This window comes from Oryzias latipes, chromosome 21 (genome assembly GCF_053564925.1).
Source record: "Oryzias latipes strain Hd-rR chromosome 21, Olatipes_Hd-rR_3.1".
NCBI classification, from domain to species: Eukaryota; Metazoa; Chordata; class Actinopteri; order Beloniformes; family Adrianichthyidae; genus Oryzias; species Oryzias latipes.
Genome location: NC_136257.1, coordinates 19084201 through 19111310, shown reverse-complemented (window position 1 = coordinate 19111310; position 27110 = coordinate 19084201). Strand labels below are relative to the sequence as shown.

Here is a 27110-nt window from a genome sequence, read left to right as displayed (position 1 = left end):
AATAACATGAATACATTAAATCTGCAGAGTGGACAGAGTTCACTCCCACATTTTCTTCTTGATGTATCTGTGCACAACCAGAAAACTGATAATGTAGTTTTGATACTAACAAATAACAGGGAGAAAAAGACATCTTCCTATGAAAAGAGTTTCATGTACAATTGTAGTAGAAATAAAATTAAGACAAATTACTTCTGTATATAAACAAGAATCATTTATTGTTCTGTTAGCAACTTTAATAAGCATAACTCAATTATTTCTTCATTTTCTTTGACAAAAATACTCACGTTGAAATTTTAAAATTACAAATAAACACAGGGGTAATTAGTTATGATAGGGTTGTGTCTGTCAGCTAAGGATCTTCATCCTGACTGGTGGTAACCGTATCCCTGCTGCTCTCACTTTTGCTGAGATGTCGACACCTAGTGGTGCTCTGAAACACAACATTGTGAGAACACTTTAATCAGTTCATAGAAAAAAACAAAAACGTAACCACTGTCTTTTAAATTGACTCACTTTGGCTCATAACAGACATCCTCACTTGGAGACAGAATTCCTCTCCCCTCTTTTAGACGCTCAATACCATTCCTGATTGGGACAAAAGTTTTTTTTTTATCATTTAAACCCCAAGTTCAATTAAGCACCTACAATTTAATTACACTTGATGATTCTTCAAAGCTGATATGCACACACCACGCGATCATCACGCCATTGTCAGTGCAGAATCTGGGTGGAGGACAGAGCAGACGAAGTCCTGTCTTTTCAGTGATAACCGTCAGTGCCTTACAGATGTACTGATTGCTTGCAACTCCTCCAGACACCACCTAGAAAAGAGTAATTATTCAAACAAGTGCACACTAGGGAAGAGCTTACTTTTTGCTATAAGAAAACATTTTTATCAGTCACAAAAAAATGAAAACATTCTGGTACCTATTGACCCAGAACTTTGATCAAAAAAGTATACTGCAGTTACTTTTCTATTAAACAAGAAAGATAATCCAAGTCATGCTTTGGAAACAAAATGATATCCACTCCCCTGTTGTGTCTTAAACATCGTGATATCTCAAAGCCCATTCATTGTACGGAGATAAATGGCATCATTAAAAAAAAGTTTCTGAAAACTACCAGTCCTAGTTATTTTCCTCCTCTAAAACCCAAGAAGGACCTAAAGTTGTTTGTGAATTAAGGCTCTGCATTTTGAAAATAACCAACATGGTAAACTGTGGTGTCCAAATTCTTTATTTCGCATCTGGAACAAACCAGTTTGATTTGGCAATGTTATAGTGAATTTATTTCAGGGATTTGAAGAGATGGTGATTTAAAATTTGACAGCAAATAGGGGCATGCACCCAGTGCACAAAAAAAACTGTATAACCAAAGGAGTAAACAAAAACATCTGTCTTTTAAAAAGGGTTATATCCATATAACAAGTCTTAGCACATTCTTTCAACAGAGAAATTAATACTGTTTTGATACAGCCAACATCGACTAACAATCTTTTGAACCTTAAAGATATCGGATTTTAGCTCTTTTACTGGGTAACATTGTACATGTTGACTTATACACACATGACTACATGTAAATTATATTTTCATAAAATGTTGTAATTTGTACTTACCAAAATAGGATTATCAGATGGCAGAAGGCCATTTTCCTTACAGAACAAGATGGCACGATGAGTCCGTTTTGCAAGATGAACAGCAACTGTGTGTTGTGTGCCAGCTGCAATGTCATTTACGCAAGACAAAAGTGTACCTTGTTCTATTCCTACAATAAAAGATTGACTGTAAGCATCCCATGTAAATTGAGTATAATAAGTATTCAGTAAAACTGTGTTCAACTTTTCTCAAATACCTTCTTCAGCCTCTTTTTTTATGATGGACATTGTGATTTGACTTCGTAGTCCAGCAAAAGAAAAGCAGCAGTCATAAATCCGCCCCATCGGTGTCCTGAAAGGGAATTTCCTCCTGTCACCACTTCTTGCTAAAAGCTCAATCGCTTGTCCTCCACTTAACGTGGAGCAATCTGGATGTTTTGTGAGGGAGAGGCGTCTTGCCACCTGTGAATTTGCAAGACAGATTTTGAAGTGCTTGACTTATATTTACAATACTATAAAAATGTGTCAAAAGCAATGAATCTACTTTATCCAGTGTGTCCCCTGGAGCTTCATCCAACATGTAACCCAACAGCAGGAAGTCGTCAATTCCTCGTGCAACAGCAAGAAGCGAGTGACCACCAGAAACAAGCAGAACCAGGAAAGGAAAGGGCACGGGCTGGAGCATTCTGATAGTCAGGGCATGGGCCTCCATGTGGTGAATGGGAATGAACAGTATGTTGTGCTTCCTTACAAACTTCTGACTGAACGCAAGACCAATGCCCAAGCTCAGGGCCAAGCCTGGCTTTACTGTTGTGGCCACAGCTGACAGTTGGCTTGGGGTCACTCCACTCCTCTCCAGGGCTTCATGGACCACAACCTCTATGCTCTCTCTGTGGAGTTGCTGTGCAACAGTGGGAATAATACCACCAGTCCTGCAAAAGGGGAATATATTTGTCAAAATAAAAATATTTGTTTTTTAAGTTCTTTTCATGTTCCTCACCTCAGATGAACCTCATTTTGTGAGTAAAGAGACTCTCCCAGGATTGTACCAGTTTCGTCCAGTACAGCAGCCCCAGTATCATCACAGCTCGTCTCAATGCCTAAAACAAGTCTGGAGTGGTATGCCTTTCTAGTCAGAGACGTGAAGTCCATTACGCGTCTACAATGAAGCAGCCTCCACAGGTTTTTCACTTTAGCAGGCAACATTATTACTTTTAATTCAAAGATTCCACGTCAAATATTGAAGGCATCAGATGCAAGCGCTAGAGGAATTCAATCATCATGAGATAAAAATAATAACGTAAAAAATGAGAGAAAGATTAAAATCACTTCCATTTGTAAAAGACATTTGAGCATAATTGTTTTTAAAGGAGCGAACACGAGCTCAACTCATTTGCTGTGTTACATGTATTTATGTCCGGCTATGTCAGTGAATCGACACATCACGGCGAGTAGACAGCGACTTTAATCAAATGGAATGATATAATTAATAATTTTAAGAAGGAAAGAACAAATATTTTAATCATATTGTTAAGCTATACATATTCGGAAAGTGGCTTAAAAAATTGAATGTGCTTAAAAAAATGTAAACACGTTCCCGCACGGACACTTTTAACAGTAGCGCATAGTTTTTTGCCCATGGAGTGCATTTGCCAGGTTGTTTGACCACCAGGCGGGTTTTCTTTTTATCGAACAAATTCATGCATACAGAGGTAGGCTTAATACTGTTATTCCTGCTCATAGACAATAACTAAACAATCAAATTGTGTTTATAATTAGTGCTAGAATCCTCATCAACGGAAGTTTATGAGGATTTTCTGTGTGAAAAGCTGTGTTGTCTTCACGATCAGCGGAAATGTCGTATATTCCAACGTCCTGTACTTGTACTTTACAATTTGTTAGTAACTCTAAAAAAAGTTTCAATTTTCGTGTTTGTTGATTTTTCTAATTGATATAACAGTCATTTGGACGATTTTCCTGTTTGGTATTGAACCGCTTTGATTAAACCTAAGAACATACAGTGTATGACATGTTATTCCATTAACTTTCATTTTGCTCCCCCAAATTAGCCTCTTTCCCTGTGTTATTATTATTATTATTATTTTAGAAAAGTAGTTATTTGAATTTTAATCAGGGTTTTATTTGAATTTCCCTGAAGGAGGCATGGAATCTTCTACTTGTAATTTGGAGGAGTTAAAGCGTTTTGTTGTAAAGGATGCACCTCAAACCGTCTATTACATCCCAGATTTCATATCAGAAGACGAGGAGTCCTATCTTCTACAACAGGTCTACAAAGCTCCAAAAACAAAGTGGACCCAACTTTCTGGTAGAAGGCTCCAGAACTGGGGAGGGTTACCTCATCCCAGAGGCATGGTCCCAGAGAAGATCCCTGACTGGCTCCAGGCTTTTTGTGAAAAAATATCTTCATTAGACGCATTTGGTGGGAAAACGGCAAATCATGTGCTGGTCAATGAGTACAAACAAGGGGAAGGCATTATGCCACACGAAGACGGCCCCCTGTACCACCCCACTGTCACAACCATCAGCCTGGGCTCCCACACTCTCCTGGACTTCTACAAACCTGTCAGCTGCATGGAGGGAGAAGCTCCACAGACCGAAGACAACCGCTACCTGCTTTCTCTGCTGGTGATGCCGCGTAGCCTCCTAATCCTACAAGATGAAATGTACCAGCACCTTCTTCACGGCATTCAAGGACAGACTCATGACTTGCTGACAGAGCAGGTGGTGAACCTGTCTTTTACCGGCGCCCTGCCTGGGGAGACATTAACTCGAGGCACCAGAGTGTCCCTCACTATAAGACACGTCCCCAAAGTCATGAAAATGAAGCTCATGCTGGGAAGAAAATAAACAAAACCACATCAAACAGTTTACTACTTTATTTCCAACTGAATTTTCATTTTGAATTGGGAATGCTCTGATGGTGGATGTAGCTTGAAGTGTTTATAGCTGTTTAATCTACACTTAATGTGTGTTTTAAACTAAAATAAATTGTTGTTAAGTAGATTTTTTTACAGTGTTTCATTGAGATATGTCTTAAGGGTTGAAATCAGCTCATTCCAAAATTCAACATGCTTAACAATGTAAATTATGAAAGTGATTTCACATTTTTCAGAGGTTGAATAATCGCCAATAGGAAGTTCTCGGAGTGAAAACATAGAAATCTATTTTCTTTTTAATTTTTTTATATCAGGGCTATTTAATAGTCATAGAAAATATTTGTTATAAATCAAAATATTGTAATAGTAATATAATTAGCAAAATATAAACATTAAATTTTTTGGTACAAAATGCTTACTTTTATGAAAGACGGCAAATCTACTAAAAGAACTTTAGATCTTTCCATAGAATCTATTGGCAGTGTTGACATGTTTGGATCATTAATGTGTAACAGCAGTCAGTATTTGAATGTTTGGTTACCTGCTATGTCGCAACAATGTTATCTTAAAAATTGACTTTGTAAACTTGTACTTTTATTCTGTTGTTTTAGAGATTATTGTTTAATAAAACCTGACAACATAAATGAATAAAATGAAACGTCCAAACATGGCAAATGTGACCAGTTTTTGTCCTTTTTTTAAAATAAATATCTATATTGTAACAGGAGTGGTTCATTTTGCAGGGAAAACATGAACTTTTATTTTTACTTTGCAATTGCATTTTCATTTTAAACAAATAAAAACTGTATTCTCTGTTTGACAGTTCGTACAGAGGAGATTCAATTTCCTGAAGTGATTTATTTTTATGAGTCGTAACTGACTTTGTTTCAAACTTGAAAAAGGAAAAAAAAAACTCATAGGTGTGATTAAAAAGTTTTTTTTTTTTCTTGAATAAAAATGGTTTATGTCTTTCCAACAACTAAAAGTGTTTCTGACCATATGCTCTGTCCTGCAAATGTACTGACAGGAGGACACCCAAATAATGGAGCCACAGACGAAGCGCTGGAAAGGGTCAGGGAGGGACACTGACTCCTGGGATGCTCTTCCTGTACTGTCCGACTTGCAGTCGCAAGACATCGAGCTGATAGAAGCTTTCGCTGCACCCATCACCAACAAGAAAGAGACCTCCCGAATCATCGCGGAGCTGAATAGCCTCTACCCGTTGAATGGCCTTCAGCACCTCAAGAGGGTACGGGCTTGCAAAGACAAGGGCAGCCAAAACCCTCTGGAAGTCCTTCTGTGTCTCGTCAGTGAAGCTCCAGATATAAAGGCAGTCAGCAAAGACTCTCTGCTACCCTCAAGGGGAGCTAAATGGGAAGGCCTGGGCGAGCCTTTTGTGGTTAAAATTCCTGCTCGTCCGCCGTTGACCCGACCTCAGTTTGAACTGGCGAGCCAACATTGGTCCACGGCGTTTCACGAAAACAAACATGTAACTGTAGCTCTGAGAGGTGAGCTCTTCAGTACCAAAGAAAAAGCCAAAATGCACACATACATGACATCTGCTCTAACCGCTGCACAAGCCGCTAAAGAGTTGGGGATGGAGGCTGTTGGGGCGGTCGTGGTTGACCCTGAAGTAGACCGCATCATAGCAGTCGGCCATGACTGCAGACGGGACCACCCCTTACACCACGCTGTCATGGTCTGCATTGACCTCGTGGCTAGGAGTCAGGGTGGCGGAAACTACTGCTTTGACCGTTACACTGCATGCCAGTTCAGTTTCCCAAAAGCTGCCAAAAATCAAGAAATGTCAAATCAGTCGGAAGGGGCAGCTGAACCTTACATCTGTACGGGGTATGACCTTTATGTTACCAGAGAACCTTGTGTCATGTGCGCCATGGCGCTGGTCCACTCGCGGATTGGTCGAGTTTTCTACGGGACCACCTCAGTTGACGGTGCACTCGGGACCCGATTTAAAATCCACACGCAGAGAGATTTGAACCATCACTTTGAAGTCTACAAGGGGATCTTGAGTAAACAATGCGGAGAACTCATCAGTTCAGATGATCACATAGAAGATCTCAAGGAAAAACAGGTTACATGTAAAGAGTAAAGGATTTGTTCGATGTGCCTTAAAAAAGTCTTGTTTTAGATAACAAATTAAATAAAACCTTTTTTGTGAAGTTAGGGGTGAATGTCATGGCAGTGTTATTTCTTATACCAACTGTTTTTTGAGCATTAAGGTAAACATTACCCTTCCATTTTCATATTTTTAAAAGCACACATTCAATCATCTATCTGTAAACACTAGAAATGTAATCAGAACTTATCTGCTGTTTTCTTTAAAAATATTTAAATACATTTGAAACATTTCCATTTTTTCCCCCTTTGATATAAACTCTGCATTCATAACTTAGAAATGAAGAATAAAATGAGCAGGAATGAAACAGAACCTCAGAGGTCACAATTTTTAATAAGATTAACAAGAAATACCACTGTGGCCTAAATGGCTACTCAAAGCAGAGCTAGCTGCCTTGGTTATAGCAAAAAGTCTTAATCTAGCAAGGGCATCAACAGGCCTAAGATTAACATGTAGACACTGCAGACCACCCCTAAGTAAACAATTAACGTCACACTGTTTTCTTCTACACACAAGACATAAATCCACAAAAACCGAAACAACTTTCCACACAGTTGCAAATAAATGTTTCACTTGTCAAAAGAATCATGCCAATAAGGAGGATGATAATATTCCTGACTGAGCTAAACATTTGGCACCCATTACCTAATGAGCCACAGGCTCATACCGTTACAAAGTAAACATCTTTGAAAAATACATTGGAACATCCGAGTGACTACAATTCACAATTTTGTGTCACTGTGTGAACAAATGATAGAGGAAAAGAAATTAAACTAAAGTCCTCACCAAGACCTAGGCCAGCCCAGGTCTAGGCAGGCCAAAAAAAAAAAAAACTTCATTAAATATTCACATAAGTTAGTAATGCTTCTGGCATTCTGTCAAATACAAAGTACTCCTGTGTTTTCTTTAACCCTGAAGTATCTGGCTGTCCTTACAGAGTAATCAGCGGTACAGATGACAGGAATGAGCTTCTACTGCTGAGAGGCGCAGCACTTAAAATACGTTAATACTTATTGATGCCAAAAATTCTCACTCCGTGCAGCTGTGGCAGCTTCGGGATCAAGACACTTAAAAGTGAGGCAGTGTTGATTACAAAGTGCGTTGTGTCGTACTTTGTGTAGAAACTTGCAAGGAAGTATCTAGGGAGGGAATAGAAAAAAGACAGATCAGTTGAAAAACAAATTGCTTAAATATATAAAACAGTCGTGAGAAAAATGCTAATATCGTTTTAAATTGACTCCAGAACATTTCCAATCTTGCATACAGTCATGATGGGATCTCAATACTCACAGAATGATTGGTGAAATGGTGAAAAACTTTCTAGATGAGGTGAACTGCACACCATAATCAAGCTGCTCCCAATGAGTTAGAAGCCTGGCTTTCCCTTGGTCAGGAGTCTCAAAAGGTGTACCTTTCACAGCATGCATAAAGACATACATTCCCTGGAAAGACAACAGTTGAAATACAAACACGAGTAAATATTATTCATAGACTGCTTAAATGAGTCGGTTATTATTTATGTTGCTGCTTTCTAACAACACATTTTTACAGTACAAAGCAGAAGTTTGACACTTATATGCAAAGAGAATTTTGAATGATACATTTCATCGGCTTTTGTTTCTTTGCACAGAAACAGTTCCACCCTGGTGTAGTCTTAAATTAATAACACATGCAAGACCTAAAAAGATAAACTAGGGTTTACTATCAAACTCAAAATATGAGAAATCATGTTAAAATACAACAAGTGCAATTCATGTATTTCAAACCAGATTGAAATTCTAGATTGCAAATGGAATAAAGTTTATATGATTGATCTATTACTAGACTGTGATGGAGGGTGTTTGACTATCCTTGACCTTCGCTCTTGCTGATAACACCCCAACATATTGGTAGTGACACACAATCGCAGTAAACCACACTTACAGTAGTGAGTGAATGTCTCATTTTAAAACCAGATGTGTGACAAATGAAGATCATTTACATTTGCAATGTGCAGCACAGACAGACAGACAGACAGGAGCAAGTAGTGCACTTACAAAATTGTGTATTACGTTGGTTAAAGTCCACACTACAGGAACACTGAAGAAGGGTATGCTCAAGAGCACAATGTGAAGAACTCCAACTCCCAGCGCATAGGTCAGCCAGATCCCCCGGCTGTTCATTACTCGAGTATTGGGGTTCACCTCACTATGAGCCACACCCACATTCATTCTGGTCTGTGGAAACAAAGACACATTTGGTCGATGAAGATTCTCGTTCATCTGGACTTACTGTCTTCCTCTTTTTGAAGCGTTTGAAGCCACAAAATGTTGAAAATGTTTTAAGAAGAAGATAATTCCAGAGTCCATGACTCTCAACTTTAAAACATTTACATTTTGTCAATCGGCTGATACTACTATTTAAGATGAATAATAAATATAATATATACAAATATGTTTTGATGCAGATATGTTTTGCATCAGTTTTTTGATGTATCTACATCAAAAAACTGATGCAAAACATATTTTCATACATTTCATTTAACTTAAAGTTAATTGAAATAAATTTGCATCTAAATATGATTGAGATTGTTTAAAATAAAACTTCAAGCAACAATAATAATATTTTTATTTAGACAATATATTATTAACATATCAGACATATTGATAAGTTGTAGAAAATGTCTAAATTGTAAATGTTTTTCTTTTTTCACAGGTTAAAGGTATTCCAGCAAACTGCAGCTGTGGCACTTTTCATTACAGACGAGTCTGAATATTAGCACCTTGCGTAATCTTGCTGGACTTTGTCTTCTGGCAAACTTTCAAATGCAAGTCTGGATTTGACACAAACACCAAAAGCTTAAGTTGCAGTCATTTACAGCTAAGCGGTTAACATTTAACAGCTTCAAATAACTTGCATCTCCTATTAATTTCATACTAAACATGTTAAACCTATTGTTTTCTGTGATCAGAATAGACTTTTTGACATTTATTTCCCCAAACAAAAAGGTCTGTGGCTACATCAAAGATTTTATATTGCGCTAAAAGGACACTGGTTTGTTTATTTGGTCAGAGGACCAACAAGCCCCTACAATTTCTGTAAACAAGGACCTTTATGGAATTGAAGATGCACAATAACTATATACCAAATAAACTATATGCGTGTGAAAAAGCTAAACCATAAAATCTATCTTTAAACGGCAAACCCATACTTCTGAATGTTAACACAATCAGACAATGGACTGGTCTATTTTCTGACTTTTGGACTTCAGCAAAATGCAACGCTTCATAATTAATTTGTGTACCACTTACACTGAGTAAAGCATTTTATGGGTATAGTGTCAACCACTAGAATTTTTTCTGATGGCGATCTTGTCTTAAAACCGAATGCATCTTCCCTTTAACCCAGAACATAGTCAGGCCCAAACCTTACAACTAAAAAAACAACAAGGCAGCGTGATTACGTAAATTTAAAAAGCCTACGCTGTTACTTTAAACTGTTAAATTAAATAACTACAAGAGGTATAAGATGGACTTACAGATAGCAACGAGCAATGACAGTGTTCTTTTATGAAATACTACAAAGAAAACTTGTTTTTTTCTCGTGTTGTACTCAGATCCTCCTAGATGCTGTTTTCAGCGGATGTAGACGTTTATCCAATATTTTGACGTCGTTGTGCGTTTACTGCCTCAGTTTGATTTGTCAGGCTTGGTCCCCGCCCACCTTTCACACAAAGAAGTGTATTTAAAATTTTCCCCAAAAATTTGGATACCAGAGAATTTTGATTCCAAACCTTTAAATGAAAGGGGTTATAGGCCGTGACTGTGTGCTAGAATAATTGTTGCAGATATTTCAAAGGTGTAAAAATATCGCCTGCTAGGTTTGACTCAGGGTAGAATATTCTCGAATGAGCCCGCCTTTCTCATACTTTTATCCAATCAGCATCTAATATTGGGCGCGGGAATCTGACTACTTCCGGTGAGCAACTTTTTTTCCCTTTCCGGTGGACTGTGTTGTTTAGCTAGTTTTCGGCTAAAACAACAAAACTAACCGAGTTACTGGAGTATTTCGAAACCAACTCCTCAAATAGAGCCCTGAGCTGTTAAATGGTTAATTTATTTCACCGTCTACCCGTTTATTTTAGACTTTTCTTTTTTTTCTTTTATTTTAGGGCACGGATTTATTAAGAATGCTCAGTTGATCAAAGTTTACATTTTGATCATCAGATGAGAAAAGTGGATTTCTTCTACTGAACGTTGAAATGAGGTGGGCTGTTGTGATGCAAATTTATTATGAGCAAATGTCTTCTATGCGGCTTGAAGTCAATCACAGTTTTTACCCACAATTTTAAACTCTGGCTTAAAAATTAAACACATTTTAATTGCAGAGAAAAATCTCAGTTTAGTAAGTATTATCTTTATCTTAGAATACGTGTTTGTATTGTTATATATTGTTTATATTTGTGTGTCTACCGTTTAACTCAAAACAAAAAAAAGTTTAGTAATTTCAAAAAAGAGTTACCTAAAACCTTAAAATTCCTCTATCACTAATTTATTACGTGAAAGAGTTGGGTTGATCCACCTGATGTCGTGTTGCTGTTCTGAACACTTAAGTGAATCAATCTGAAGACAGACCGCTTTTTTAAGCAGATATTTGGAGCCATGAAACTGTTGCCACCAGACTCAGTGCGGCTGCTGTCCAGCTCCCAAGTCATCACGTCTGTGGTGAATGTTGTGAAAGAGCTGCTGGAGAACTCCCTGGATGCTGGCGCTTCAAGCATTGATGTGAAACTGGTAAATTGTCTAAACAAAATTTTTTTTTAGCCAACATTTCATAGATCCAAGATATAGGTTCACATGATTCCTTTGCACAGAACAGACTTTGGCTGTAAAAACCGCTTCCTTTACTTCCTTTTATTGCGTAACATTATGTGTAACAAACCTAAATAAAGCCCATTAAGTGTGGTTACAGAAAGTTTTTGGTGTGTTTCCTTCACTCAAACCTAATTTCTCATTTTAGATTTCGATTAGATGATGCTAAAGCTGTTTTTTTTTCACACTTTTAAAAGGAGAATTTTGGCTTGGATCGGATAGAGGTGCGTGACAACGGCCATGGAGTCAAAGCTGCAGATGCTTCTGTAATGGCCGTGAGACATTTCACCTCCAAGATTTGTAGCCACGAAGATCTGGAACATCTGGAAACCTATGGCTTCAGGGGGGAGGCATTGGGTTCAATCTGCGCTGTGGCTGAGGTAAGGATTCCATTACTGGTAGTAGTTGGTGGCAAATCAGACGGAAGAGGAATTTTGACACTAATGTTCCAGACACTGAAATTACATCATTTGTATGGAAACTTGTCATAACACATGTGATTGCAAACATGTATCATCCTTGCTATTTATTTCACTAAAATTTGATCTTTTTTATTTTTGTGGGTCTTTTCCATCAGCTGATTGTTACCACAAAAACAGAGGAGGATGACATCAGCACCCAGTACACTCTTGACCCCACTGGGAAAATAGTCGCTCAGAAACCATCTCATCTTGGTCAGGGTAAGATTGTGATAACTGAGATATTTGCCTCTTTAAACAGAAAAAAGAAAACAAAATATTAGGGAAAGAAACTTTTTATCTTATCAATACGTTATAAAACGTATTGATAAGATATTATAAACCCACTCGTTGTGCACTGCATAATTACAATAAAAGATTCTTATTCTGAGGAAAATTGTGGTTTTGGTGTCTTTAACATGTTCGTGTTGCATTTTTCTCATGATGGAAGAGATGACTAAAGAAAATTTAGCTTAAAACTCAAATTTTTTTAGGTTTTCATTCATTCAAATCGTGGTGAATCAATGGCGGATGAAAAAATGCAGATTGAAAAAGTTTGTAGTTGTTCCATGAACGTCTTCCTCTTTCTCGTCCGATCTGGCATCTGGCTCAAGACTATACGCCTAGATAGAGCCAATATTGCTCGCCATTTTTATTGCACCTGTAATATTAGATTGGGGTTGTGAGGGGCTGTAAGCTAGCTAATGGGAGAGGGTATAAACAAAGGGATCATGGGAAATGAGCGCAGCCTTACTTCCACGCCAACAGTCCGGCCCACAACTCAGAGGTGCTTTGCAGAAACTATGTCCTAGAAAACAACACAGTTTTTTTTTTGGCCTAAAAACAGCATAATTACAATTAAAACACTACTGGAAACTATTTGAAAACACATCAAAAGATGATTCAAATGAGACTTTAACAATATCTGGTTATCTCAGTATATAATAATCTAACCAAAAGTTTTTCTAGAATTTTTCTTCTTTCCATTTACTTTGCTCTAAATGAAAACTAATGGTTAAGACTAATGTGTCTTTGTTATCGAGGTCATGGTGGACAATTAATTCACGCTAGAATGCTGGATATTAATAAATGGTTCTAATGTTAGATCAGAGCTTGTTTTTTTTAATTGTGAGCAATGGTTTACAGGCTGAATGGCCTTATGCTTTGGAAAAGATGCATTGAATTCTTTTTCTCTGTCTTTTCCAGGCACATCAGTGACTGCGCTCAAACTCTTTAAGAACCTTCCAGTAAGAAGGCAGTATTACACTTCCACAAAGAAGTGCAAAGAAGAACTGAAGAAAGTGCAGGACCTGCTCATCACCTATGCTATCATAAAACCTGAACTAAGATTATCTCTAGTTCATAATAAGGTAAGTAATCATGTTTCACATTCCAGATCCTAATTTATGAGATGGAAAAGGCAACCAGCTGCAAAATGGTGGATCCAAAATTACATTTTTAACTGACAGTTGTTTTTTTCCCCAATCCTTTTTGTGGAAATATAGAAACCGAAAACTGTGCACAACATATTGATTTCTTATTAAAGGTGTTTGTTGTTTTATTTGGTATGACTGACACAGGAGTTTGCATATTTTCCTTATTTTTCCAAAACATATTTCATTTTGTATTAAATGTGGGATGTAAAACTGGATCAGCTGGTCCTGCAGACACTTCAACCACTAGGTGTCATTTTTACCTTTCACATGGCAGTGCCGACATGACCAGCTTAAAACTTTCTGAAGTTGGACAATATGTACGCATACTTGTATTTTCTAACATGTAGAAAAACCCGCTTATTCTTATATTGTGTGTTTGGTTAATGTGCAGGAATTGTTATAAAAAGTTTGGATCGCAGTAAAATTAGCTGCTTTTACAGGCATTACTTATGCTTCACTCAGTTAAAATATCTGGAAGAACAGCTAATGATGATATATATTTAAAGCTTTATATAAATAAGAGCCCACAACACATCAGTAGAAACAAAAATTGTAAATTTCCTCTTTTCTACTTTATTTTTCTTTGTCTAAAAAATAAAACAAAGAGGCTCTTCCATGCATTTCTACTGATTTTGGAGCCTGGTGTTCTGGATGATTTCCAAATACCATTAATAAACAGTAGGACTGCACGATCTGAGGGAAAACTCGCAATTTGCGATATTAGTGATCAATATTGCGATGTCAATTTACCTTGTCATAGATGAACAAATGGCAAAACAATCAAAAGCATAATTTCCTTTTTGCTGCAACAGTTTAATCTAAATAAAAATCAACATAAATTAAATTACACTCCAAATGACCCTCGTCTACATAGGGGTGTGACGATAACCCCATCACTGCGGTGATGAGATGGTCACCGTGGTGCCAACTTGGATGTTGTCACCACGGATGACAACTTTTTCTGAGAGTCCTGTGTTCAAACTTCAAGGGCTTCTCTGGGAATTTCCATTGTATTCATTTCCATTACAAGCTGCGTGCGTTCTTGAGAGCGTGACGTGGCCGCCCGCCCGCCGGAGGATTTTGTTTTTGGGGTGTCGCTAGAGTCCCGACTCCGCGACCCCTGCTACTTCATCACCGCAGCAATCAAAAATCCCACACATACTGTTATTTGTTAATAAAGAATAGTGCATTGTAATTATTAATTGTATTCATTCGCGACGCGGCTGCCAGGGGATTTTGTGTTTGGCTCCTCTCTGCTTCATCACCGCGGTGATCAAAAATCCCACACCGTCACAGGTCTACTCCAGAGCGGGTAAATAATAATAATAAAGCAAAATAATAAGGGATCATCACTGTTCTTCTGGGGGAAACCTTCTTTTAATGCTGTTGTCCTTCACTTCGTAACACCAAACATGAACATGCACCTCCAACACTTTTGCGCTGCACTGGAGAGCGCTGCTGACACACTGTTAACCTGCGACACCGCGGTTATTACTTCTTCATCATCGCGGTGATCAAAAATCCCACACCGTCACAGCTCTACGTCTACATAGCATCTAACAACCAGCAGGTCCATTCGATCGGTCAAATACATAAAGGGATTTATTTGATTCAATAAATACTTCAAGCTGCCTTAAGATTGTTTTAGGATATTTAAGGTTACCATTTAACCCATTTTTGCAGAATTTGCAGTTAACCCTTGTGCTATCTCAGATGACCCCACCCTTACTTTGACATGTTATTCCTACCATGACAAAGGTGGATAAAGGTGGAAAGATTTCATGTAATCCATGGACACCAGTGAAGATCACAAATCATTGAAGAAAAAAGGTTCAGTGCACTGTCTAGTAGGTCTGGATGACCCAACTCCCAACGTTAAAGTGCCTAGGATAGCACAAGGGTTAATTGTGCTGGCCTTAAACTGTAATAAACTACTTGTTGATAAAGAACCTATCTCCAGTCTCCTGTTGTTCTGCTGTCAGTGGTAATACAAGCTATCAAACAGGGGAATTGCTGTGTTGATGAAGACATTTAAAGAGCCGCTCAGATGAAAGCTGCTCTTCTAGCATTTTTCTCATAATTGAGGACATGTCATGAGAAAATTAAGCTTAAAGTGACATCTCTGAGTATTTCTTTATTCAAATCAGTGGGAATCAGGAGCAGCAGAAAAAAAGCAGTTTGAAAAAAAGCCTATTTGTAATGTAGAAAACAGAAAACACCAGACGGGCCACAAGCTCCTTGCTTTTTGTAGGATAGCTAAATCAATGTACGTCCTAGTTTCCCTAATCTAATCTGGGATCTGACTCAAAACTGTATGGCTGGATAGCTCCAATACTGCTTGCCATTTTTGTTGCACCATGATGTTAGGTTTGGGGTGTGAGGGGCTGTAAGCTAGCAGGAGAGAGTATAAACGGAGAGCTTGCAGCAACGGGAAGGGGAAGAGGGGGTGGGGTTGCCCCATTCCAACGGTCCATCCAATGTGCAATTGTCCATCCAGTGCACATACCAAGGAGATGCTCTGTCCCCACTGCTGTTCTGCATAAGCCTGAATTCACTCAGGCAAATGATCAATAAGTCTGGCCATGGATACGACTCATGAATAGGGCCAGGATCAGTTACCTGCTCCACGTGGATGACATCAATGTATAAGATAAGATTGAGCATAACATTGACTTCCTGATCCACTTCACCAAGATCTACAGTACTGGCATCGGCATGTCATTCACGTGTGAAAAATGCAGTCGGACAGTGACACAGAAAAAAGTTCAAAATTGTAATCTTTTCCTGTGTAGAACCTCGTTTGTCAGTCTGTGTGCATGTAAAGTGGCAGCTGATAGACAAACAGTTTTTTGGACAGGTGTACCTGTTGCTTTGTTATTCTGCAGTAAAGTAACCCCAAGTGCAGATGTTGGTGTTGACTGTTGGTGAACAGCAAAAGAAGCAAAAACAACAAAATAATCCGAATGGAAAACTAGGAGCACCTAAACCAATGTTTTACTGATTGATTTTTTTACCATCTTTAGTATGATGGACACTAATTAATAATAACAGATTAGATCTATCTGTGCTTTTCCAGACGCTCAAAGCGCTTACAATGTGTCCATTATTCATTCACTCCTCATGTATACTCGGACAGTTCGTGCCCACGGCCCCTCTGTCCATCACCTGGACATTCATACGCTTTCGTACACCACTGGAATCACACTGAAGCCAAGGAGGGGGAAGTGTCTTGCCCAAGGACACAACAACAGTTGACTGGGGGGGGGCGGGGATCGAACCACCGACCCACTCAACCTCCTGAGCCACTGCCGCCCAATTGTAGATTTCTTCGTGTGGTGTTTTATGGCTCTTTGGGTGTGACTCCAAATATTTATCCTGTGCTATTCAAACTTCTGTATGATATGAACAGCTGTAGTCACAAGAACATAGAGCTACTTGGAGATGGTTTTTCTAATCTCAACATGGTTGCCAAGGATTTTCTTTCCAAACTCTTCAGAATTATTCTTCTCTTTCTGTGGTCCACAGTCACACCATGGCACCAAACGACAGAGTATCTATTGCCATTTTTTGCTAACTGATTGCAGGTTAGAAGACATCTGTGGTCAAACTATTCTCAATCTTCTCCGTCAATTTTATCCAAGCCTACTTGATTTATATAAATTTGTTAAATAAATAAAAAAAAAACAAATCAAAAGCAAGTAACTGATTTTCTTTTGCCGATTTAAGTGACTGTATATTATAACTTTAGTCAGCTTCAAGGTATTTCAGGGACTGTTCTCTTTTTTTCTATTACTAACAGATGGCTACCAACACTTTTACTTTGTGTTTATAGTATATTTGGATTTGCCTTTATAATCAAAAGTTTTTCTTTTTCACTTGGTTTCGCTACAGTAAGGCACAATAACTAATACCACATATGTCAGACTTTAAATCCCTGTGAAATTTTAATGAAGGGGAAATTTTGAGACTTAACAAAGAAGTTTATCATATTAAAAACATTTTTTTTTTTTTTTTTTAAACTTGTCCTGTCCAACAGCTAGGCAAACAGATGAGAGCTGAGGGCCTCTTGTGTTGGACATATTTTATTTTAACAAGAGGGGTTATTAATTACTGAATTAAAAACATTTTTTAATGGATAGACTGTTTTGTTGTTTTTTTTACTTCAACTCAAAATTTTCACTTTTGGTACACAGCTTTAGTAAAACATGTAAACAAATTGTTTATGAGTAGTAAATTGCATGTTAAGCATCAGGTAATGTGTTGGGCTGGGCTTTCTTAAGAAAAACACAATCAAGGTGGTGTTGAAAAGTGTAGCTGTACACATGAGCTGTAATGTCTTTTTTTGAAGTTGCTTTAACAGTCCCAGTTTAGGGGAATAATTGTGTACCTTAAACGTCTGAATTTTGCAAACATGTCATGCTCTAGTTATTTTGGTGGCATGTGAGCCTATTATTATGATGTGATGGAATTGGTGTGTTGTTCCAGGTGGTGGTTTGGCAGAAGACCAAGGTCGCTGATAACAGAAGTGCCCTCCTGGCCACTCTGGGGCCCAGTGTTGTTGCCAACCTGCTTCAGTGCCACCAACAGCAGGAGGAACCCGAGGTTAGTGAAGGCAGAAATATTCCTAATAGAGGAAGTTCAAAGAACGCTCACTGCTTTTCTGCAGAAAAGCAAGTTGAACATTTTAGGCGCACTTTTTACATCTTGTGTAATTTAGGAGATTAGATTTTAAAACAGTCAAGGAGGAGAAGGAATGAATTTTCACACAGAAGCTGTATTTAAGGTAATAATAAGGTAATAATAAATTATGCTCTAAGGTTTTGACACCGGTAGCTTTTTATTTCTTCTTGTTCAGTTTCTTTGAAGGTTTTAAATTCCAGAAAATGCTTGACTTTCTATGTTGTGATTTTTCTTGAACCTGCTATAGAGCTTGTCTCAACACCAAAAGCTCTATCTGACTAAATACTCTGGATGTAAATTTTAGAAACAAATAAAATTAAAGTAAACCTTGTCTTGGGTATTTCCCCCTAATATTTGTAAAGTATTCAAATAAATACATTTTCAGCAAAAAATTAAAAATATTTTTTTTATGTTGTTAAATTTATATATAGTTTTTAGCCTTAGGAATTATTATCAAAAAGTATTATAATTGGTAAAAACTCAGACTGAAAACCGTTTAAGTTGAAAAAGTTTTTTCAGGAGTTTTGTCAAAAATCAATGCGTTGCATTTTTCATATAGTTTTTCAGAACAAAAGCGAGCACGTTGGCTGTGAGCTCATAACTTCATCATGAACATCTGGTCTGAAGCCAGCAAATGTGGTCAGTTGGTGTCTGTCCAACTATTTCTTTGCCCTTTTCTCCCGAGTTCTTTCCTGATGAGGAGTGAGTGGTTTTGTTAGCTAAGCTTTGCTGTGTTGACAGTAATTGAGTTGCTGTTCAGCTGCAGCTTTCTGCTTGGTCACGGTAGGTGTCACGCGGCCACTACCTGCTGTCCAGGTTTCCAACTAATTTTGGCTGACAGATGTAGAGCAGCCCTTTTCACCCTGTTTCTCTCTCATTTTCCTCTTTGTTGTTGTTATTTTGCTACTTGGTGACCAGTTATGAGAACAACCTTTCACCTTCTTTGCCCACTCCCACCGTAGTAATAAGAGAATTTTTCTACTCTGTGTCCGTCAAGAACAAAGGCGGGTGATCAAGAGGAAGCAAGTTGACAATTTCGCCCGTTTCTCTGAGAGAGTCGTAAGCCTTTGCAGGACCTTTGGGGGCCAGAGGTGCCTTTTGTACTCTCATAAAGTGACCCTAATGAGCAGAAATAGAGAGAAGCATTTGTGCCCTGACCTGAAACAGCAGTCCGTTTATTAACTTCATTGCTGTGTGCTGCTGCTAATAATAATGAGCCCAAGGCCATGTGGAAAACTGCAGAGCTTATTCACTGCTTCCAATCTGCAGAACATTAATAGCCGACCATAATTTCTTACCAGCGTACCATCAAATCGGCATTTTAAGTGCAGTTGTTGGAGTTTCTGTTGAGTCATCATATTTAGCTCATGAGTGCTCCCCTCAGCAGGGCCGCATATGAAAAATGTCTTCATATGTGATAGTGGAACAAAGGAAAAATAAATTAGGATAATGAATAATAATAAAGAATAAGATTCTTAAGCTTGGCAAATCCCTCCTATGAATTATATTTTGTTCTTCTAGTCTGAGTTTCTATAAGTTTGTGACTCCTCGTCATCAATCATAAACATTTTAAGCAAGGCCAGCTTTAAGCTGAGATTCTGGCAGTTTCACATCTGACTTTAGATCATGTTGTTGTTGTTTTTTTGGCTAAAACCATCATTGGAGGAGATGGACACAGATGGTTGTCCTTGTGTGTGCTTTTATCTTCACAAAAGTATTTCGGGATTGCATTTTTTTTTTAAAATACCCAACAGTTATTCTAATCTTCCTCTCTTGATCTACATATCTATATTCCTAACTTTCAACTCTACAGCTGACTCCCTCTCTCCCTAACCCCTAGAAAACTGCATAGTATGGGACTATCCATTGCTTTGGATTTTATTGTAATTCAGATACATTCTCTCCAAACCTTACGTCACCAATTTGCAGATGTAAAAACCTAATAAACATAAACATTTTATAAAGACTATTTATTATTCCACTGTGTTCTGATGATGAAAACTTGAATGGTTTATGAAAAAAATGAATTTAAACATGGTTACAAATGACAAATCATTCAAATGCAATGCATCATGGTCTATATATGCCAATCTAGTGAGCATCCATGCACATAGGTTTTTTCAGACTTCTGGGAAATTTCCAGGTCACTGGATTTTGGAATTTTGAATTTGGACTCATCTACAAAAGGGTGAACACCCTATATAGATAACTAACTGGGACTCAGACTGTCGTTTATAAGAGAAAAGTCTACTTTTACCCATCAGTCTGGACTGTCTTGTGATGGATGCTGAATGTATGTTTGCTTGCACACCATAGTTGATAACTGCACTTCGAGCTGGGGCCACCATTGAAGTGAATTAGGCACCTCCTCTCTGAAAGCCCAATGTTCACATTGTAAATCGGTCACAGTAGTGTTGAGTTGTGCTTCACCTGTTTAGAGAGTTGTCTATAATGATGATGGTTATCCTAATTTTTGATTCACAGATCATCTTGGATGGTTTTCTTCCTAAGCCAGGAGCTGATTATTCATCTACGAGCTCATCTGCTCCTGATAAAACCTTCCTGTATGTTAATAACCGACCTGTCCAGCTAAAGGAAATAATGAAGGTGGGTAGAAGGGACGAAAATAAAATCATGCGTATTTATCAAGTGTTCTTTCAATTTTTGTTTGACTAGCTTTGTTATTTTTCTTCTGTAATCTTTACCAGCTATTGCGTCAACACTACTGTGCTCAGTATCTTGAAGATGCAGTTCGAAATAGATACCCCATCCTTATGCTCAACATCACAGTGTCCCCTTCATCACTGGATGTGAATCTGACACCAGACAAAAGCCAGGTTCTCCTTCATGATAAGGTACCCGTTGTGTGTGTAGTACAGTTCGGGTGTGGGATTGGATTGTAAAAACCTTCTTTTAAATCATCTCCTTGACCTTTTAGGAAGCTGTGCTGACAGCAGTAGAGGCCTTGCTGGTCTCCCTCTACGGCTTTCGACCCAGTTCTGACCCATCAGCTGAGAAACAGCTGAGTCATGAAAAGGCTGTCCCATCACTGAGTCCTCTGCAGACAGATGCTTTACAAGAAGGAAAGGAAGGTGGCGTTGTGAATGCTCTCAGTCTCAACGTTGAAGATAACGTCCTTGATGATGAACACGAACATGGTGGCGCAGTTTCATCTACAGGAAACGCCCATACTCTAATAGACCGCCAGCCCTCAAACGGCAGCTCCTCATCCTCTATAGCAGATGACTGGATTGTCAGTCACATCCCAACGGAGCCTCAGTCAGACTTTTCCCTTTGTGAAATTGAAATGTCAGAAAACATATCGGTTGAGAGTCTTACAGAGACTGAATCACCAGCTGCTGACGCCAGTAAAGACCAAATACCAGCTGAGGATTGGAGTCGGGGCACGGCTCTGATTGATCCTTCATCAGGAGAGGCTCTGCAGCCCATCACAATTCACCAGCCATCCAAGCCCAATCAGTCGGACTTAGCTCAGGTCAAGGGTCAGAGCAGCCCTAACAAAAAGATGGTTAATGCTATAACAGAGAAAGGAGCTGCTCTGACAGCTTATGACATGATCAGCAACCGAACCATCAGAGGGCCACTGTCTGCTGCTGCCCTGTTCAAGAAGGAGGCCAGAGCAGAAGTTCTTAGGGAGAAACCCACAGCCAGTCTTCAGGAAATCAGCATCGCTGTTCACGAGAGGTGGAAAAACCTAAGGGAGGAAGACCGTAAGAAGTGAGTTTCCAGACCCTTACCTTTTCTGACTAGTTGTTTCCATCCCTTGTTATTTTTAGGGAAGGGAAGTGGAGGAAATTCTGACCTGTCATTTGCATGAAAAAGGCCAGTCTATGGAAGTTTTATTGATATGAGCTGTGTTTCTAATTTCCAAACAACGGTGCCTATAAAATGTTCTCTAGTCAGAAAATCATGTCCTATTTTTCCCCCAGTTGTGACAGTGTGTTGCAGACAGTAGAATCAATTCGGCATGAAGGCCAGTGTTTCTTTTGATATCTGTTTTGGTGTTAGGCGAAATGAAAACGTTGTGATCAGGCCCACATTCAGGAAACATGCCATTAAAGGAAGGCCAGCCGTACTGATCTCTATCTACCAAGCAACTGAATAACCCATTATCCCTTTCAGTGTTTCAGCCCAATTATCTTCAACTGTTGCACGGCAATTTAAAGTAGTTACAAATGTGTGCATCAGCAGTATTTTCAGCTTTTATATAATATATGGAAAAAGACATCTGTTTAGAATCCTGCATTTGCTCTGCTCTTGTTTTTAAATATAGTGTGGGATGTGGTGCTGGCTGTTTTCACTGCTGCTCAGAAAAAAAGAATGTTTCTAGAAGTTATACGCACAGACTTGTGGAAAAGTTTGTTTTTCTGTAACGGCAAGTTAAAATTAAGCATATAATATTTACAATGTGTATGAAAATGCCATGGATCAGCATCTTATATTATTTGGATAAAAGTGTCTGCTCTTGTTCTGTTTGTCCCTTTTGTGAAAGAAATTCTACTTTAAAATAGATTTTTTTTGCAACTTTAACAGAATTCAAATTTATTGAGAATATAGACGGTAATTACCTTGTCCCTCAAAGACCCACTCCAATTGTGTTTTTTCTCCAACATTTCTTGCCATTTTTTGTTGCACCGGTAATATTAGCTTGGAGTTGTGAGGGGCTGTAAGCTAGCGAGTGATTGTTAAACAAAGGGATGATGGGAAATGAGGGCAGGCTTACTCTACGCCAACAGTTCCACCCACAATTCAAAGTAAGTACAGGTGTTCAGATATACTTACAGAGGTCTTCTTACTCATAGTATCTCACTGATTTGACTTTATCCTTGATTTATAAAAGTATCAATTATGAATTGTTTGAATTGTATTGTCTTTTTGTTCCCTTGTTTAAAAAATCAGTGCCATACTGAAGTGTTGTGGGACTTTGCAGGTATGAGGAACAGGCGAAGAAACATCTGGAACACCACAGCCAAAAGACCAAACAAGCATCAGAGGACCGGTGTAAAGAGCCTGCTGCAAACACGCCGAAGGCGCAAGTGCCGGGTCAGAAACGCAAAGCGCCGCTCTCCAACCAGCAGCTGCTCGACGAGCTCTTTACCGTGCAGCCCCAGAAAAAGCTGAAAATGCCTGAGTGTAAAGCTACTCAGCCCCTCCCGTGTAGCGTGGCTGCCCTTCGTCTAAAGCTCCAGCGCCTCTCATCCCAGAGCCATGCAACGCCACGGGACCTCCAACTTGTAAACCGACTGGCCTCTCAGAATGCGTGGGTCATTTTATGTGGTCAGAAGCTGATGTTGTTAAACGCATTTGGTGTGAATGAAGCCTTGCTGTTTAAGAGACTTCTAGAGGATAATATACTTCCTGCAACCAGTCTGCAAAACCCAGTGCAATTAACAGATGGGTAAGGAAAAGAATTCCACGCTAGTGGCAATTTTCACCAAAAAATCTGCACATTCATCCAATTTTTCCCATATTAAGTAGGATCTATCTCTTGTTTCTAGAAATCTTGGTGGAGCTCAGTACACCGAGACACTGTGTGGCATGGAGAAACACAAGCCGGAGCTGGATGGGGGGGTCTTTTTCTCTGATCTCAGGCTGGTGGCTAATGGGTTCAAAATCAAACTCACTGGAGGTACGATTCAATTCCTATATTGGAGACACTTAAGTTTTATGTGATGGAATTTAGTCAGGCACACAACTGTCAGTAATGTGGCATCCCCTAAATTAGACAGCTCCATCCTTTTATTACCTCACTGATAAAAACTGAAGCACTAAAGCAACAAACAACTTGTTTTATGGTTGTAACAATAAATATATTTTGGATTATTTTATTTTATTTCTTTGGACAAATTTGAAATGAAACAGCATAATATGGTCACGTTGACTTAAAAAAAACTAAAGTTTAAAAACCCAGTCCAATAAAAATGGTATTTTTAACATGTTCTGGTGGCATTTTTTTCAGATGGTGGCGGACATGCTTGAAGAAAATTAAGCTTAAAATTAAATTTCTAAGAATGTCTTTATTCAAATTGTTGTGAATCAGAAACGGATGCAAAACTTTCGTTGGAAAACACTTGTAGATGGGATATTAAAGCTACTGTGGCAAGCCACAAGCTCCCTGCTTCGCTCCATTCTGAGGCTTCTGCTTGTTGTCGAATAGATCCATGTACGTCTTAATTTTCGTGTGCGTGCTGGCTTCTGGATCAAAACTGTAAAGCTGAATAGCTTCAGTGTTGCTCGCCCTTTTTGTTGCACCACTAATGTTAGGTTGGGGTTGTGAGGAGCTGTAAGCTAGAAGGAGAGATCGTAAACAAAGGCATGATGGGAAGTCATGGCAGGCTTACTCCATGCCAACAGTCCTGCCCACAAGTCAGAGCCAAATTTTTAATGAATCCCTCCTGCTGTCCAGGAACTTTGTTTTTGAAAATGACACAGGTTTTTGTTTTGGTTTTTTTGCCCAAAAAGGCATATTCATAATTACTTTAAAATAACACTTTTACAGTAAATGAAAAGATGATTAGAGTGGGGCTCTAAGACTAAGAGATATGAAATCTTTACAATTTACAGTACAGACCAAAAGTTTGGACACACCTTCTCATTCAAATGAATAGGAAGATGTGTCCAAACCTTTGGTCTGTACTGTATGTTAATAATACATCTTTATAAACATATTCTAAAAAAGATCATACCTATAATTCAGAGGTTGGAATTGTGACTTTAGTCTTATAACCATTTCTTTGACATTATCACTATGGTCATTTGTCCAGGGTACCTTTTTGTTAATTTTACATTTGCTCACCTCAACTGACATTGGCTTTCTGCCCAACAATTCAGCCTCACAGTAGGTTTCAAACCCTGGTGTTCAGGTGACAAAAGTAGTTGGCCTTTTAGAAATTCCTGGAATTTTCTTTCTGCACTACAAGTCCAATATGATGTGCATGAGAGGGTTGTCGGACTATTTTACTGCACACGGCCTGCTGAATGTCATGATTGTTTTTTCCAAAGCTTCAAACACGGTATCTGAAATGTGTTTTTGCACACACTAATGTTCTTTGATTTGAAAATTATTATTTTTTGCCCACAATGACTTCATTTGGCAATTGTACAGAAAAATGACAAAGAATCTACTTAAAATACCTTGAATTATTAAATTATAAGCATAATAACCACTGTTCTTTATATGTATTCTTTGCATTTTGAATTATTCTTACCGTACCTTCAGGAGTTATGCATTTGATGTATAACTTAAGTGATTTGAAGGACTTCCCTACAAAATTGGAAGCTGTCCTTCCACCACACTTGACAGCTTCCTTCCAGTCTGCTGGGGCTTCTACAGTCGTTTAACACTCCATTTGGCCACTGGCCTGTTTTGACTTAGTCATCCATTCAGCTGTTAACCACACTGTTTATTTATTATTCTTTCCTGGAGATAGTAGTAGCGTCTGGAGTGTATTAATCCTTGTTTTCTGCTTGTTTTGGCCAGGCCTCATGTCAGCAGAGAGACATCTGGAAGTGACGGCAATGGCAAACTGCGTGCCTTTTCTTGGCGTGGAGGATCTCAGGGAGATCCTGACAGCAATTCTCCACAGGAACGCCTCGACTGTGAAAGAGTGCCGGCCACTCAAAGTCAGAAGCTACCTGCAGGTGAGAGATATGCTGTGAACGGGTCGAAGCGTGGCGTTCTTTGTTTGAAAGCTTTCGATTACGACTTTCCGTTTAGAGTGAAGCAGTCCGACTGGCTCGGCAACTGCCTACCAGTTTGTCTCGGGAAGATGCTGAGGAAACCCTTCAACGGATGAAACTGCAGCTCAGTGAGGACAACAGAGCATGTATCCATGGACGACCGTTTCTCCATCACCTCAGTGACATCCCTTCTACTGATGATGAAGCTATGAGACTTTTTAGACCTTTACAATTTTAAAGAAATCGAAACAAAATAGATATTAAAATATCTCATTAAAAAAAAAAAAGACTACAAACTAGGTCTTGAAGTAGTGTGAATGCAACAGGGTGGCATGGATAAACTCTTAAGTAGTTGGGTACAGGCTGCTCTAGTATCCAGACTTCCTCAGGTATTCAGGGTTTACAATACATTTCTTGTCATTTTTTCAGAATTTGCAACCACCAAACAATAAAATGTGTTTTTCCACCTGCTTTTTGAGTTGTCTGTTGATGACAGCATTTTGTTGATGACAGCATTTTGTGATTACAGATGGAGTAATCCTGTCATGATTATTGTATGACAACAACAAAAAACACAATTTTTTTAAAGAGACTTTTAGAAGGGAAAACAGGGAATTCTTTAGTCATAGAAACATCTGTTCATGAAATGTTTTCAAATGAAGTTCCACTTCAGAATAAAAACCTTTTTTTTCCAAATAAATGGAAAAGGTATGCTTTTATTTATTTAAAGCGTTTGCTAGTTCTATGACAGTTTTTTTTATCTGACAAAACAGTTTTTACTGAGTACTGGTTTATTTAGTCACTTGAAAAGATGTCAAATGTCTTAAATTCATGACTTCCTACCCTCTTTTGATCGCTCTTGAACCACTGATGACATCTGACTCCTTCTGTTGACTCCTGGAACAGGGCATAGCAACCCTAAAAGCTCAAGATGTACACCAGCTAGTACCCATAATTCTTTACTCAATTTCTTTCAGCCACATGAAAATGAGTATTGACAGTTGCAATTTCCTACTTGAGAAATATTTAGTGGTTCTTGAAATAAAGAAAGGAAACCCAAAGCATTTTTTAAATCTACATACATATATAAATGCATATACTTAATTTAAACATTACAGGATAGAATAGAATAAGACTTTATTGATCCCACAAATTGGAATTGTCTAATTTACCCTATTTTCTGGGTATTCATTGATTCTAAACTGGTGGTGTTTTAACCACATTTTAAAAACAAAATATTTATTTTTGTACTCATCAGTACAATCACCTTTACTCTGAATCTCACCTCAGGGAAAATTGCAATTGAATAGCTCGACTTATGATAATATTATAGTTAGTACTATGAAAGGTCAAA

The 27110-nt window shown here is 38.4% G+C and overlaps 4 protein-coding genes across 5 annotated transcripts; 2 read left to right on the top strand and 2 right to left on the bottom strand.

Moving 5' to 3' along the window:
- Positions 1-192: 192 nt before the first annotated feature.
- osgepl1 (O-sialoglycoprotein endopeptidase-like 1) lies at positions 193-3200 on the bottom strand. Of its 2 annotated transcripts, XM_078939429.1 has the most exons (8): positions 2598-3004; positions 2349-2529; positions 2142-2273; positions 1855-2059; positions 1619-1767; positions 694-824; positions 517-588; positions 193-433 (listed from the first exon to the last, which is right to left on the bottom strand). In XM_078939429.1, the coding sequence occupies exons 1-8, from the start codon at positions 2801-2803 to the stop codon at positions 349-351; spliced, it is 1161 nt and encodes a 386-aa protein (XP_078795555.1). In that variant the 5' UTR covers positions 2804-3004; the 3' UTR covers positions 193-348. The 2 variants fall into 2 exon arrangements, with proteins under 2 accessions (XP_078795555.1, XP_004081721.1); XM_004081673.5 differs by having other exon boundaries at positions 2142-2529; positions 2598-3200.
- On the top strand, positions 3189-6678 carry adat3 (adenosine deaminase tRNA specific 3). Its single transcript, XM_004081826.5, has 2 exons — positions 3189-3309; positions 5522-6678. Exons 1-2 carry the CDS (start codon positions 3298-3300, stop codon positions 6602-6604), a joined length of 1095 nt encoding a protein of 364 aa, XP_004081874.1. The 5' UTR covers positions 3189-3297; the 3' UTR covers positions 6605-6678.
- A 267-nt stretch (positions 6679-6945) lies between these two features.
- ormdl1 (ORMDL sphingolipid biosynthesis regulator 1) lies at positions 6946-10464 on the bottom strand. Its single transcript, XM_020713338.3, has 4 exons — positions 10149-10464; positions 8668-8847; positions 7922-8073; positions 6946-7770 (listed from the first exon to the last, which is right to left on the bottom strand). Exons 2-4 carry the CDS (start codon positions 8839-8841, stop codon positions 7635-7637), a joined length of 462 nt encoding a protein of 153 aa, XP_020568997.1. The 5' UTR covers positions 8842-8847; positions 10149-10464; the 3' UTR covers positions 6946-7634.
- A 123-nt stretch (positions 10465-10587) lies between these two features.
- Positions 10588-26227, top strand: pms1 (PMS1 homolog 1, mismatch repair system component). The gene is made up of 13 exons (XM_004081825.5): positions 10588-10876; positions 11260-11403; positions 11679-11861; positions 12059-12161; positions 13146-13309; positions 17861-17977; positions 20540-20662; positions 20764-20910; positions 20994-21793; positions 23007-23474; positions 23575-23705; positions 25557-25717; positions 25794-26227. Exons 2-13 carry the CDS (start codon positions 11272-11274, stop codon positions 25992-25994), a joined length of 2730 nt encoding a protein of 909 aa, XP_004081873.1. The 5' UTR covers positions 10588-10876; positions 11260-11271; the 3' UTR covers positions 25995-26227.
- Positions 26228-27110: the final 883 nt, after the last annotated feature.